This window comes from Furipterus horrens, unplaced genomic scaffold (assembly GCF_987537825.1).
Source record: "Furipterus horrens unplaced genomic scaffold, mFurHor1.1.pri manual_scaffold_9, whole genome shotgun sequence".
Taxonomy (NCBI): Eukaryota; Metazoa; Chordata; class Mammalia; order Chiroptera; family Furipteridae; genus Furipterus; species Furipterus horrens.
The window spans coordinates 42,055,751-42,071,231 of record NW_028327179.1 but is presented as its reverse complement, the minus strand read 5'-3'; the positions used below and the strand labels follow the sequence as shown (position 1 = coordinate 42,071,231).

The 15,481-nt window shown below is 34.6% G+C and overlaps 1 protein-coding gene and 1 pseudogene across 1 annotated transcript in view; one reads left to right on the top strand and one right to left on the bottom strand.

Annotated features, from left to right (window-relative positions):
* Positions 1-15,481, bottom strand: part of SEMA3E (semaphorin 3E) — a 260,410-nt gene that overhangs the window by 60,906 nt on the left and 184,023 nt on the right. The window contains exon 5 of the mRNA XM_090287281.1: positions 6,749-6,842. Coding sequence (XP_090143407.1) covers positions 6,749-6,842 — 94 coding nt within the window. The remainder of the gene's footprint in view (positions 1-6,748; positions 6,843-15,481) is intronic.
* LOC150001647 (M-phase inducer phosphatase 3 pseudogene) lies at positions 1,211-2,386 on the top strand (annotated as a pseudogene).

Below are 15,481 nucleotides of genomic sequence, written 5' to 3'. Positions count from 1 at the left end.
CTATTATGCAGAATGACTATGATACGCATAACTGCAAAAAGAAACAAGACGCATTTGAGAAGATAAAGAGGGATAAAAATGATCCATAGAATCCATTATCTCTTTTCACCCTCACATTGTGCTGGAAAGAATGTGTTTTTGTTTTGTTTATAGTTATGTAGTTGTCAGGTTTTTTGTTTTGTTTTGGCAGATAGCCAGCACTAGCTATCAACGTTGAGAAGGTGGTTTCTGAGGCCTGAAGGAAGAAGAAAAATATATGGAGCCTGTTCATTTGCATCTGCTGACACCCAAGGCGAGACTCGGTATTCCTGGTGGCAAACCAGTGACAGTGATGCCACATGGTCAAGTCAGATTCCCAAGGGAGAGAAGGTCAACGGGGAATTGAAGAGTAGAACCTTTTTCTTCTCATTTCTTTGATTTTGTTATGTTTGTTTTGAAGAAACCATAAGCAAAATATTCAAATAGCTCCTTAGAGACTAGCAATTATGGCCAGAAGCAACAGTAAGCATGTGGATAACAGGCATCCTGCCAAATGTGAGAGAGCAGAGTCCTGGATAAGAAATTGCAGATATTCTTTAGGGACAGAAACACAGTAAGAAAATAACTTTAAGCCTAAGTTTTTATATAGTTGGGATGAATTCAAGAAAAGAGCTAGCACATTCACTTGTTACCTTTATACAGGTTGTAATTATGAAGCTATTTTTTACCTTCATTTTGAGTTTTTCATTTTTTGATATTATCAAGTCCTATTTTGTTGGAAAACTATCCATTTATATCTCTGCCCTGAATTAATTTAAAAGAAACATTTATCCATTTTTAAGAAGTTTTAATGTTATCAGGAGCTTAAAATAATCACTTAAATTATTCTTGCATGTATTCCAACTCCCTTTCATTCAATCAAGACTGGCCTTTAAGTCAAAGAATTCATAATGAGGATATATATTCACAAAGGTCTTGTTATTATAGATGAAAGTGCAGAAAAAAATTTTCAGTGGCTGTGAAGTTTTGTAGAATTATTTCCTTAAAAATGTAACATAAGATTCATGCTCTGAGGCCCTGAGAAGATAAGCTGCAAATCCTGACCCTGGTCAATCCAGTTGAGAAGTAGAACTGTAGTCTGGTTAATTGCCTCCTTTCCTCAGAATTCCTTTAATTCTGCTCAAGTCTTCACTGTGACAGACCCCCATCCACTTCCCTTTCTCCGGAGACTATGTCTGCAGAACTCAATTCACCCACAAGAGAGGACAGCCCTGGCACGGGGCCCAGTTTTAGGTCCCATCAGAAGAAGATATTAAACCTGCTCCTGGAGAGAGACATTTCCTTTGCCATCTGTCCAGATCTCCCTAGAATGCCAGTGAACAAAATCTTTGGTGACTCTGCAAACCTAAGCATTTTGTCTGGAGGAACCCCAAAACGTTGCCTTGATCTTTCAAATCTCAGCAGTGGGGTGATGTCTGCCACTCAACTTGCCACTCTTGCAAACCTTGATGGGACTGGTCCTTTGGATTCTCCAGGATCTCAGGAAATACAGTTAGCTCAGATGAATCATCACTAGCACCTTATAAAATGCAGCCCAGCACAGCTGCTTTGTAGCACTCCAAATGCTTTGGGTCATGGTAACAGGAAGAAAGATGCAATATGTAACTCATCCACAAATAAAGAAAATGACAATGGAAACTTGGTGGAAAGTGAAATTAAATATCTGGGCAGTCCCATCATTACAGTTCCAAAATTGGATAAAATTCTAGAACTAGAAAAAGAACAGGCAAAGGAGATTTCAGATGAATTGATGGAGTTTTCCCTGGAAGATCAAGAAGAGGCCAAGGTATGTGTGCTGCCAACTGTGTCAGGGAGACACCAAGATCTGAAGTACATCACCCCAGAAACAGTGGCTGCCTTACTGTTGGGGAAATTCCAGGGTCTGATTGAGAAGTTTTATATCATTGATTGCTGCTATCCATATGAGTACCTGGGAGGACACATCCAGGGAGCCTTAAACTTATACAGTCAGAAAGAACTGTATAACTTATTTCTGAAGACACCCGTTGTCTCTTTGGATGCCCAGAAAAGAGTAATCATTGTGCTACACTGTGAATTCTCCTCAGAGAGGGGTCCTCGAATGTGTTGCTCTCTAAGAGAAGAAGACAGGGCCCTGAACCAGTATCCTGCATTGTACTACCCAGAGCTGTATATCCTTAAAGGGGGCTACAGAGACTTCTTTCTAGAATATATGGTGCTGTGTGAACCACAGAGTTACTGCCCTATGTATCACGAGAGCCATAAGACAGAGCTGCTAAAGTGCCGAAGCCAGAGCAAAGCATGGGAAGGGGAGCGGCAGCTGCAGGAGCAGATTGCCTTGCTGGTGAAGGATGTGAACCCACGATAATAGATCAGCTGCTGGCTGCCTAGGAATCACCAGGCAGAAAGAGGCCATCTTCCTTGTGGCTAAGCTTAAGATTGTTAAGATAAACCAACAGGCTACCAAACTGATGCAATCCTAGACCTGGGAATTGATTTGGTTTCAGTAGAGCTGATGGCTGGTGATGAAGTCCTGAAGCTGGCTCTGAAAGCTGTAGCCTTGGGTTGCACTGAGATGTGTGTTGCTTTAGGGAGTATTTACATTCTCTTTTTAAATACTTGTGTCTTCTCACAAGCCAGCCAGCTCTTTCTCTCCCTGAACGTCTGGCTGTATAAGAGAGTTGCTCACCTTCTTTCTCTGTATTACCCTTGTTTCCCCCTCTTTCTTTTTCTTAAATGGGAAAATAAACATTGTAGAATGAGAAATGTGAAGAAAAAAAAAAAAAAAAAAAACCATAACATAAGCCCTGGCTGCTGTGGCTCAGTGGATTGAGCGTCAGCCTGAGAGCCAAGTGTCGCTGGTTCGATTCCCAGTCAGGGCACATGACTAGGTTGCATGTCAGGTTCCCAGTTGGGGATGTGAGTGAGAGGCAACCATACAGTGATGTTTCTCTGCCTCTCCTTCTCCTTTCCCCTCTCTCTAAAAATAAATAAACAAATAAATAAATTATTTAAAAAAAAAACGTAACATAGGGCAAAAAGGCATAAAAATAAAACGAGTGACTGTAAAACATTCGTGGTTATTTGTTGAAATAATCTTTAGTGAGTCTTTAATTTAAGAAGTATCCTAAAAATATCCTGACAACAAAGCACACACTTTCAAAACAAAGTGTCAAAAAGCACATGACAAATTAATATGTTCCCCTAAAACTAGTAAAATGTAATATATATTGTATAACAGGAATATCAGTAGTATACCTTAGGCACTTCAGGTATGGTAGGTACTTACTTACACCTGGAACTGATAATACAAATCTAGCTCAGAATGAAAAGTTATAAAAAAATGACCATAGAACTGAGAAGGCAAATTATAAGGGAAATCTTAAAATTATTGAAGGCGTTATCAACTTAATAAGGATAATAATGCAATAATACATCATATATAACTGATAAAAACGTCAACTATTATTTTTCCTTTTGGCCAAAAAACATAAAATATACAGAAAATGTGTCCAGAATTTTTATTTGACCAGTCACGAAACTACCGATTCAGTGGCTAGTTAAGTACTTATAAGTATCCTAGTATCTCTGGATGAATTGAAAGGTATAGGCAAGTAATGTAGCAATTTATTTACTAAATATTAATTGTTCCAACAAGCTTTTAAATATCAGGCTGTAATGTCTTGTATCCTTAAAACTGCTTTAAATATGGTATTAGTAAACATGGCTAAACTTGTAGAAATATTACTTCTGAAATATGAACTTATATGCCACCAAAATAAATTGTTAATATCAAGTGACTTTTGAAGAGTAGGCCTAATTAATAGATGATTTCATTTTGATTGGTTTCTGAACATACAGAGAAGATAGCTCAGGAAGGAGCTTGTTTTACTCTTTATATTTCACATAGAAACATTACAAGTTACTAACATTTTATTAGTAAATTAAATTATAGTTTAATAAAAATGTATTCATTAATATGTTTCATCTAGCCAATAATCTTCATTCTTTTATTCAATTTTACAGTAAGCTTTTATTCCATGTCAATTTAAAGTAAGTGACATAAAAACTGTATCTAAAGTAAAGAAATTATAAAAAAGGCTGTGATTTGCAAGCACATATTTTTCTTTGAGAGCCTTGTTAGCTTTATGAGTTTTGTTACAAATTCAAGTTTTTTTTTTCTTATCATGAAAGTGCATCTTAATGAGCAGACATTAAATGTCAAGTGTGAGAAACGATTAACAAAGAAACAAAGAAGGAGCAATGGCCTGAAGATGGTCATCTTTTTCACTGAAGTCTTGTCCTGACCCATAGCAGAGAATGTGTGTGGTCAGAAAATAGCATATTAATGCATTCTTTCCCCGTCAGAGTAACCTATACTGAGCTTGCCAAATTTCAACTCAGGTAGCTCCATTTTTCCAGCCCAAATTCCTACTGCTTTTTGAATTGGGTAAGTTATTTCTACTTCCTCTCCATTAAAGAGTTGCTGGCTGACATAGGTTATCAGGTTTCCATCCCAGTGGCTGCTGCATTTCCACAGTGAATGAATGATCTCTCAAAGGTACTTCGGGATGAAAGCTAGTGGATAAATGAGAAGAATTATATTTTTATTTCTTCTCTTTGGAGGCATTATCCTATAACTTTTCTGTTTAGCTTGGAGGGCCCTTATGATTTGATTTCTTTTCTGAATAAGCGAAACAGCCACCCAGATGGCAAGTACTTCACATTTCAGCAGAGTATAATTCGATTTGGAAGGTTCAATGAAACTCACTTGGAAATATCCCTCCAGTAATGTTTCCCCTCTTAAAAAATTCAGTTTTAAATTTCTGGCTTCACGCATAAACAAGCTCCAGGGAGTCTGAGTAGTGAGTGGCAGGGCAGCAAAAAAAAAACCCAAAACCTACTTTTAACAATTTAAGTAAATTGTTAAAAATAAATGATGTTCTGATCTTTTGAGAATATCACTATGAAATTGCTGTGTACTTTCTGACTTTCAATATTATTTGTAATATCCCCAAATTTGTTTTGTTTTTTTGCTTATTTAGAAACCCTAGTGAGTTTTCCATTCAGTCAATATTTATGGAGGCCTTTTCTGTACAAGATACTGTATGGTAAAAGAAAGGTGATAAGACAGTCTCTTTCATTCAGGCATATTCCAATCTTAAATATTTGCAGCTAAAAAATCAATAAAACATTAGGAAAATATGTATAAGTCCATCAAATGCATGTATATTAATTTAAATGCTGCCAATCTACAAGAATTTCTAATATTTATGGATCTGGCATTCTCATTCCTAAACTTTTGACTCCCCCTAAGTCTAAAGTGACTTAGGCAACACTATTCCCATATTAAAAACCTCCTTTCCTCAATATCCTGTTTACACACACACACATACAGAAGTCAGCAGAGAAATACAATGTATCTTAAAATATATTTTTTACAATTTTATATTCTTTAAAATATTATGTCTCTGTATTCAAACCCTTGAAGAACTTAATTCTATGTGAAATTCTCATCTTGTGAAGGTGAAGTAAATAAAACTTTTCCTATTAATTAGAGCTAATAAAATTTTGCTCTATAAATATATGTATTTGTAGAGTGAGGTGTGGGGGGCGGTTGTGGAGGAAGGGAGATGCAAAGCCCACCAAAATCAATTGTCTGAAATAACGTCAGCGAACACATAGTCTCTAGAGTACACAGGAACATCTACATCCGCTCTAAATCAAGTAGAAGATATTTTGATGAATAATCAATAAGGAGTTTTAAAATTTACCATTTATTTAAAATAGGAAGTCTCTGCATGTGTTTTACACATTCTCCTTTTCTGTAAACAGGCTGGCCTTATGTTAGCATATAACTCTATGCACTGCAAATGTTAAAGAGAAATTTGTACATCGCACTATACCTACGTCAGAACCTCTCAATACTGAGAACACAGAATGATCCCTAACAGCACCCATGTTAAGTGTCAGGGATCCCCCTCTTCCACTTTACACTTGGAAACTCATCCATCTGTCTGTACCATCACAGTGCTGGAGTGCTTTAACAAGTGTGCCATTTTAAACCCCAAGTAGTATAAAAGATAAAAAAAAAAGTATTTTGCTGTTTCTTAAGTAAGGTTCTTGGGTACTTCATCTGATTTAATTGAATCAAACTGAAATCTACAGGCATGGCCAGCTTATTCTATTATTCTAATATGGACATTTAGTGGTCATTTGAGCTGGCTGACTTCTATAGTTTATATTCTAGATTAACACGAATTTATATAAATAACTTTAAAGTTTTCAATTAGGATGACTTCTCTTGAATTCTACTGATACAGGGAAAGGCACTGAGAAGGGAATATTAAAGTTTCCCTAAAATCATAGAATAACTAAAACATAAAGAACTGATATATGCTAAAATAATTTAGTTTCTCTAGCTAAACTTTCATAAAATATTCATATAATTGAAATTTTTACAATAAGTGATACAATACAAAAATGCCTTATATCAGGTATTAAGTGACAATTTGTGTTTTCAGAATGAGACACACACACTTAGTAGCAGTTGCACTTATTTTACAGTTAAATTGGCTCAAGTTATCATGGCTTACACTTTAATACCATTGCTCCCAGCAAAACAGATAGATATGACAAGGCAACATATATAAAGAAATACCAAAGCAATATAACTGAAGTTTCAAAATCAGTATGATGACCACCTGATGTGTGCAGCAGCAATAATTACCAATTAAAGTGGAGATGAAAGAGGAGTCGGGATCAAAAGGACACCTGCCCCTTCCTCTCTCGGTCCTGTGCGATTCCAGGTGAAACACGGGTTCCTTGAAAGAAAACCACAAATACCATTATGTGTGTACCAACTTTAATTATTGACAAAACAGGTACTGTAAATAGGGTACTGGAGAGTAACATCAAGTTATTTAGGAACAAACTGGGTTTTATAAATAAATGCATGGGTTTTGCAGGTCCACATGGGTTTTTTCACTCCTCCTAAAAAATATGCAGTCAACGAAGTAAATGAAATTGGCAGTTTTTATCACTTGATCAGACAGTATTAGTTATTCTGAGATGTGTCAGTTAAATGTTCCAAAGAAATAAAAACTGCTAAAAAAATGTTACTAAGAAGAAGATTCAATGATAAACATGTAAATATGTGTGTATGTTATGTGTGTGCATATATATATATACATATATATATATATATATTTTTTTTTTTTTTTAGACAGCGAGGGGAAGGAAGGGAGAAAGAGAGGAAGAGAAACATCAATGTGAGGTTGCCTCTTGCATGCCCCACAACCCAGGCATGTGCCCTGACTGGGAATCAAACTGGCGACCTTTTGGTTCACAGGCTGGCACTCAATCCACTGAGCCACATCAGCCATAGTGGGAATGGGTTTTTATTCCACAAGACCATTATTGATTTTTTTGAATAGTCTTAAAAAGACAATAGTAAAATTTTTCATCAACAACCTGAAATACTTATTTCCAATCACTTTATTCTTCATCACATATTCTTTGTATAAACATCTAATATTTAGTAAGTTGGAGACTAATTACTGTATAATTACCTGAATATATATAATATATACACACACACACATAAATGTCATACTGTGAGCAACATTTCAGTCTGGCTTTATACAAATGAGGTACTGAAATAAATATTTCCATGTAAAACTACTACTTTATTGGTTCTATTGCAAGCACATAACCACAGAAATATTCTTGGAATGTTTTTAGATTTAAAGGTTTTCATTAACATATATTTTATAAATAATTACTACTAATGCTAGAAATGATTTAAATGAAAGAAAGCTTGGAAAAGTGGCAATAAAATTTGATATTGAAAATCTGATAGAAAGAATTATAGTTGACTTGTAAAACACAGGGTTGGAGCACCTGCCTCTGTGCAGTTGAAAATCTGCATATAACTAGTCAGTCCTCTGCACCCACGGATCCCTGATCACAGTCCAAAAATACAGTGGGTGCTTGATTTAAAACAAACAAAAAAAACATGTCTAGTTGGACCCAGGCAGTTCAAGCCTATGCAGTCCAAGAGTCAACTGCACTTTGTAATCGCATACTGCCGATCCTGCCCAGTGTAGCATATATGAGTAGCACTGTGCATCCATCAGTTATGAACCTATAAAAATCCTGTGAGTCCTGAGTAACCTCTGGGAATTACAGGCACTTCTCTCGAACTTGATCTTGATTCTCCTAGCCACTCCAACTACTTCACTTTATCTTTTCTGGCCCTCTGTTGCCATTCTTACTTGGCACACTTTCCTCTTCTCTTTATGATATCCTAAAATCACCATTCTGATTCTGCCTTTCCTGAACTTCCTGGTAAATGCAGAATTCACTTGCCCCCTGTCACCCTCCACTTGTATCCTAGTAATGGAACAAATTCTTATAGAACAAGTATGTCCCCCTCACACAAAATGTGACTAAACTGTTCTTTTAAGTAAAAAAAAATGTTTTATCTATTTGGAGTCTTTACACAAATTAGTAGAGAGTAAGGACCCCAGTAAATCATTTGGGACATTTTTGTGTTCCCTTTCCATAGATAAAAAATTTGCAAAGACATGACAAGAAACAGTTTGTTCAAATGAGTTATAACTAACTATTGGTCTGCCCTGCTAATACCATGCTGAAGGGGTTTCATCTAAATTTGTGAAACAGATCCATAGTATTCATTGTACATAGGATAAAATGACCAAGTCTATGAATATAACAACTGCTTGCCCCTTTAATCACTGTCACTTCCTAAAATTTTTGAAAAAAATAAAATTCTATTATAGTCAAAAGTCCAAATTTTTTTATATAAAGCTGTTGAAGAGATATAGTAAACTTCTTTTATTGGCAAGGGGGAATGGTTATTTACTTTTTACTGTACACTCCTATACTGTTTGAATTGTTGTCTTTTCTTCTAATTTTTAGTTTATTCTTTTAATTGACATATTAGTTTCAGATGTAAAACATCATGATTTGATATATATTACAAAATGGTCACTGAAATAAGGCTAGTTAACATTCAACACCATGGTAGTAACAAAACATTTTTTTTCTGTGATTACAACTTTTAAAATCTACTCTCTTAGTAGAACTGCTTTCTTAAATTAAAACTTCTACAGCTTCAAAATTCTGTGATAATTAGCTTTTTATCAATAATAACTGATAAACTTGATTTATCTAATGGATATAATTAGATACCTTAAACCCGAAAATTGAAATTGCAAAAGAAAACAAGCACACTGCTTATTTATTCAAATAAAATACATTTATTTAAATTTAAACTATCAAGTCGGTGAAAGAGTAAATACAAGCTGTAAGAATTCTAAAATCAAAAGCATCTCAAATTTTGAAGAATTGTGGAGTTTAAGGAAGTAAATGAAGTTACAATTTCTTAGAAAAGTCACAAGTTTTTATAAATATAAAACATAATCTAGGACCCCAAGGCTATGATGATTTGTGAATTTCAGCATATGAATGAAGTATCAATCTGACATAGCAGCATCTTCAACTTTGAGGAAAAGAGACAACTTGACAGGAAATTATATTCAAAAAGCTTATAAGCCTAACATTTTGAAAATTATTAAGTGAAACCCAGAATAATCCTGGGATTTTAGTTATGTATGAGGCATGATTCTGTGCAATATATAAAAAATAAATCAATTTGAGTGTAAAAAGACATCCTTTTTTGAAAGCTTCATCTTTGATGCTGAGAATACACAGCACTGAGTAGTAAATATTGATCTATTTTCAGAGATCTATGCCTCAGGTCCAAACTTAGATACACCTTGACTGAACCCTTTCCACCTACCTCCAGAGACTTCAAATATCTTTTTCTCATTTATTTGATTAATAGCTAAAACTACCTCAAAAAATAGTCGTTTAAAATAAACAATTAAATTTTTTTGCCTGAGTTTTACATGACTACTAAAAAAAATATTTTAGTAGCTTAAATGATAGGCATAGCTATAATTTTATTTTAAAAATACATATGTTCTCCACGTATAAATATATACATATATCAAATCATCATGATGTACACTTTATCTCATAATTTTGTCAATTATACCCCAATGATGATAAAAATGCAAGGGTTTTATGGTTTCTAATTTTTTAGCCCACTAATGATTTTAAAATAATAAACTATTGGAACATTCCTGCTTTAGAAAAGCACCATTATCTTTATGTACAAAGAGAAGAAAGGTCCAAATCTTCACAGGATACAGTCACCTTGTCCATACATAACACCAGGTTAATAATACTCCAGGAGTCAAATAATACGAAGATGGAAGACAATGATAATGTTTATTTCAAAAACTATAATATTTGTAACAAAATCATGAAGAGTTGTTTTAAACATTTGTACATTCTGTAAATCCTCTTTCTTATTACTTTACATAGATCTTCTTTGACCCCATCCCCAACTTGGCAGATTGTTAGATAAATATTTTAATTATTATTTAAGATGGTATTACATAGCACAGAAAGCTCTATATTTCTTTTTATTAATCAGAGCATATCTTTCCCCAGGAGTGTAATACAGGTATTATCAGTATTCTTGATCTGGATCATTGCATGCCTGGAAAAACAGTAATACTGTATCTCTGCTTTTTTACTTATTTTAAATTACTAAATTAAATGAAGTTGTCACAAAAGTATGTTGCCCAGATTGTACTTTATAAACAAATGCTATTACGCTGTTATTACTAAAATAATATTTGATTGTAAAAGCTAGTAAATAATTGACATTTTTTATATGAGTGACTGAGACTCTAAGTATGGCTATAATCATATGCAACTTTACATTTTTATTATTTTGAGCCCAGTCTAGTTTATTGATTCAAGTAATAACTTCATCACAACTGTTCAGTTGTACCTCAGTAAATTTCATCTAAGTATATTATGTGCAGTCATAACCTTAAAGCATATTTACATGATACCTCAGGGCAGTTAATCAAAAAAAGCCAATGTCAGCATAAGTAAGAACATGAAATTATCTTTCACTTACTATAATCAATGCTTTATGACGTTGTTAAAAAAATCCGTCTGTGGTTAAGGCTAATCGAACCTAGAACAGGTTTGCCTCTTTTATGAACAAAGTGAAAACTTCCATTTTCTACGTATTGATCTTTGGCTATAATTTCCATTGACTAAATAATGAAACATGAACAAATTTATAATGATAATTCCTACTGGAGATAATATATATACTAAAACTGTATTTCTGGACCAATTTTATTGGCCCTCCCAAACTTTTCCACCATGCCTTCTGAAATCCTTACTTCGTAGTAAGTAAACCCCTAAGATGACACTCAATTTGCAACATGCTTCATCATCTCTTTGCCTGAATTGACCCAGACCTCTCATCCTAGGCAAAGTTACAGAGCCTCAAAGATGTCTATGTCCTAATCCCTGGAACCTCTGAATATTTTACCACATCAAAAGGACTTTGCAGATGTGATTAAGGGCCTCCAGATATCAAGATTACCCTGAATTATCCAGGCGGGACTAATGTAATCACAAGTCCTTTAAAAAGTCAAAGAAGATGTGATGGTGATAGCGGAGAACCAACTGAAGTGATGTGGTGTGAGCAAGCCAAGACCTGCCATTCATTGCTGGCTTGCAAGATGGAGTAATGAGGCCATGAGCAAAGGCAGTATGTGTGGTCGCTAGAAGCTGGAAAAAGACAAGGTAACAGATTCTCCCTCTAGATATTGTAGAAGGAATGCAACCCTGTTGACAGCTTAATTTTAGCCCACTGAGAATCATTTCAGACTTCTCACCTACAGAGCTATGAGATTTTTAAAATGTGTTGTTTTCAGCTACTATATTTTTGTTAATTTGTTACAATAACCACAGAAAACTGGTAATACTCCTATGAGGATACTGTTTCCTGACGAAATTCTTTTAAATGGTGGCTCCCTTTTCACCCACACTCTACATTCTGCAAGGAAACACTAATATAATTCAGGCTCCCCCATCTAAACTCCAAACTACTATACCATCAACCATTCTATCAAGACCCAAGCCATCAATCTATGCAATCCTTCCAGTTTGTCACTCTCCTTCACTGACACATGTATCATCCACTTTTATAATCACATCCACCTTCACAGAGTTCTTCCGCATCCTCAATCCACCCGTATGTGGGAGTTTCAAAGTCCATGTGCCCATTCCATAATCTGGCCTCATGGCTCCTATCTCCTCAGTGGCAATGATCTTCAGGGCCTCTACATTTCAGTCACAACACCAAGGCCATACTTTAGACCTCATTGTTCAGTGTAACTGCTCAAGTGTGGAATAATAAGCTTGATGTTCTGTTCACTACCACAGCCTCTTCCCCTTCCAGCTTATCTACACAACTATTCATAACACTATAAATATTTTTCAACCTCATGCAAGCCTCCAGGGTTGGGACTCTTGTATTTTTTTCAAAATACAGAAGTCCTTCCCCCTTCTGCCCCTTAGTAAGGCCCTCAATTCCTTTGTCCCTTGTTCCCTCGTCCATGTGTCTGCCTTTCCCATTCTTAAACGTAGGATACTGATAACTGTTAAAGAAAACCATTCCAAAAATATAAAACAATAACTAACAATCCTCCAAACTGTCAAGACAGTTTTATGTTTCTCGGGTTGTGTCATTTTACAATTCTTCTGAGTAGCTATTTACTCAAGCACTGTAACTTATGACCTCTCTCAGCACTCAGCAGACAATCTTACACCTTATATTGGACAGAGAAAATAGGTTTACATAATTTATGTAATTATTTTAAAAAACTCAATGTTTCCTGCATGTCAGGGCCTCACCCTGGAATTGAAAACACAGTTGTAAACAAAACAAAGTCCCAAACCCCATTTTTTACTATTCTCATAAAATTACCCCAAATAGAGCTTTCTTTAACTTTTTTTTTTTTAAAGCAATATTCAACATTGTTTGCCTGCTCCTCCGCACTTATATGATTCACAACTTTACTACTTATCACTTTAATTTTAACACCAGCCTCCTGGGCAGTCTCCTTGGTCCCAGTCATTAATTCTCCACAATGCTGCCAGCGTTCTTTCTGAAATCTGAATTTGCTCTTATCATTTCCCTGCTTAAAACCTTTCATTGATTTCTGTTAGCCTCCATAGAACAAACTAAAGTCTTTAGAATTTTATATAAGAGAATTTAAACATAGGACTTCTTTATCTCTAAAAGGCTATCCTGACTCTCTGTGTATAAGCTTTTCTGAACTACTTGAAGGTTTCTGAATATCTCTTACCTGGGCCCATTATTGTGTTTAGAATAACAATGACTAGACTTTATCAGTGGCAGGAGTCCTTATAGGATCGCATTGCCTGACCTAGTATTGATTCCTTACCTTTTTTGTCTCCCCATAGCATCATATGGATCCCTCTATTCTATCATTTGCTTCTCTGTATTATAATTGTCTGCTTGACTTTCTTCCCTACTGGTTTGTGGGGTTTCTTTGAGGAAACTTCCCATGAGACATTTATCTTTGATCACCTGTGTCAAATAAAGGTGGCACTTAAATGCACAGCTGTTTATGTCATTTGAATAAATGTTACCTTTACAGAAACAGATAGTTTTCTTATCTCCTTTCCTGCACAGCCCTTGCCTATTTTCTTATAGCTCTAAAACAACTCACAATACATAGCTACAGATGGATGTTTTGATTTGAACTAGGAAATGTGTACAAATTATTTATGCTGTGATATGTTGTGCATGCTTTCTTGGGGCTGCTTATACAGCAACATCATGGTTCTACTTTTTCTATTCTGATTGTCATTGTAAAACATTAAATTGCTTTGACTAAAGGAAGAACAGAGATGTTCTTCATTTCCCCAGCTATTCAATGAAGGTAATATATTTTTATATATACTTTTACAATTTATGATGGACTCTTGCCAGGATTAATATATTAAAGTTTAGGATAACTATAACATAATTTAATATCTCATGGTAGTTATTAAAAATAAAATATTGAAGAATTATAAAGGTGATTTATTTTATCTCCCAAGACCTTATTAATGGCATTATGTAATTGAAGTAATACGGAGATGAGACAGAGAGGTAAAATCATTTGCTGGTTAAGGCTTTCCTTTTCCCAGAGGACTGATTATTTTCTTTTATAAGAAAAAGGTATCTTGTGCTGTTTGGTAATGAAATTTCGTTACTGAATTCAGAGTAAAGACTCAGTTATTACTTTTTCCAAACAATTAAATTATTAGTTTTTAATAATTTAATTGAGATTTTGGTCCATGATATTAGAACAGAGGCTTTCTTTATCTTGTTAAACTACATATGACAGATACGCTGATCCAATTCATCTTAATTTCTCAGGACTCATTATATTATTTTTGCAACTTTATACAACTGAGGTGTGAAAATTGTTAAAAGCAAGTACAAAGGAAGAAAATTTATTATACTAAGTAGTACTGAAACTATGATGAAAAGCAGGCAAATTCCAAACTTTTATTGCTTTATTTTGCAGAGATCAAGATAACATCAATAACTACAAATTCAAAAAGAAAGTTTCTTACTTTATCTGAGAGTTCAATGTGGTCTTAAATGCAGTATATAATTTAGCGTACAATCCAATAAAATACTAAAAAGTGAGTAATACAATTTTCTTCCATGAAGTGGAATTCAGCAACCAAACCAACCAGAAAACTTGAGGCATGATGACATTGTCAATGACCCCAAAGCAATCGAGTTTATGGTTCAAGTAATGCGTAATGTTGGTGTTAACCCTACTGAGAATGTTGGTCATGACTTACACTGGCTTTCCATTATCTATGTTTTAACAGCTGGAATTTCTGCCTGAGTAACATGGCTTAAATTTACAAGACATAGCGAGCATTAACAGCGTGGGCTGCGCTTTTTGTTTCAGTGTGATGTGAAGTTTTTCAATAGATCCTCCTGTGCTTGAGAGAAAGCAGGACATGTAGGTTACAAACGTGGACAGAAGCATGTGCTTTTCAGAAAAAAAAAAAAAATGTTTGTAAAGAATAAATGGTGTATCTTCCCAGGAGAATTTTCCCCTTTAGGACTTTGGAACTCAGCAAGCCTACTGTAAGCTATTTTCAGTAGGTGCGAGTCACTGCTTATCAGGTGTTAAATACGATAGCAATTAAACAAAATGAGAATGTCCCATATAAAATAGGTAAAAAGTAAACCAGAATATTACAAATACAAGACAAAACAAAAATCACTTATTATGTTAGCTATTGCTAATGGTTAGAGAAAAAGTAATATACACAAGGCTCATACACATATATCTGTCAACAATAAAAACAAAACAAAGATGCAGTTTTGGTACATAAATGTCTAGAATAAATAACCATAATATGCACTTTAATTCTTTACCAAATAGCTATTTAATAATGTCTCACAAATTAATTTTAAATGATTTACTTTTTTACCATGTGTTTGTTTTCCCTTTTTTTC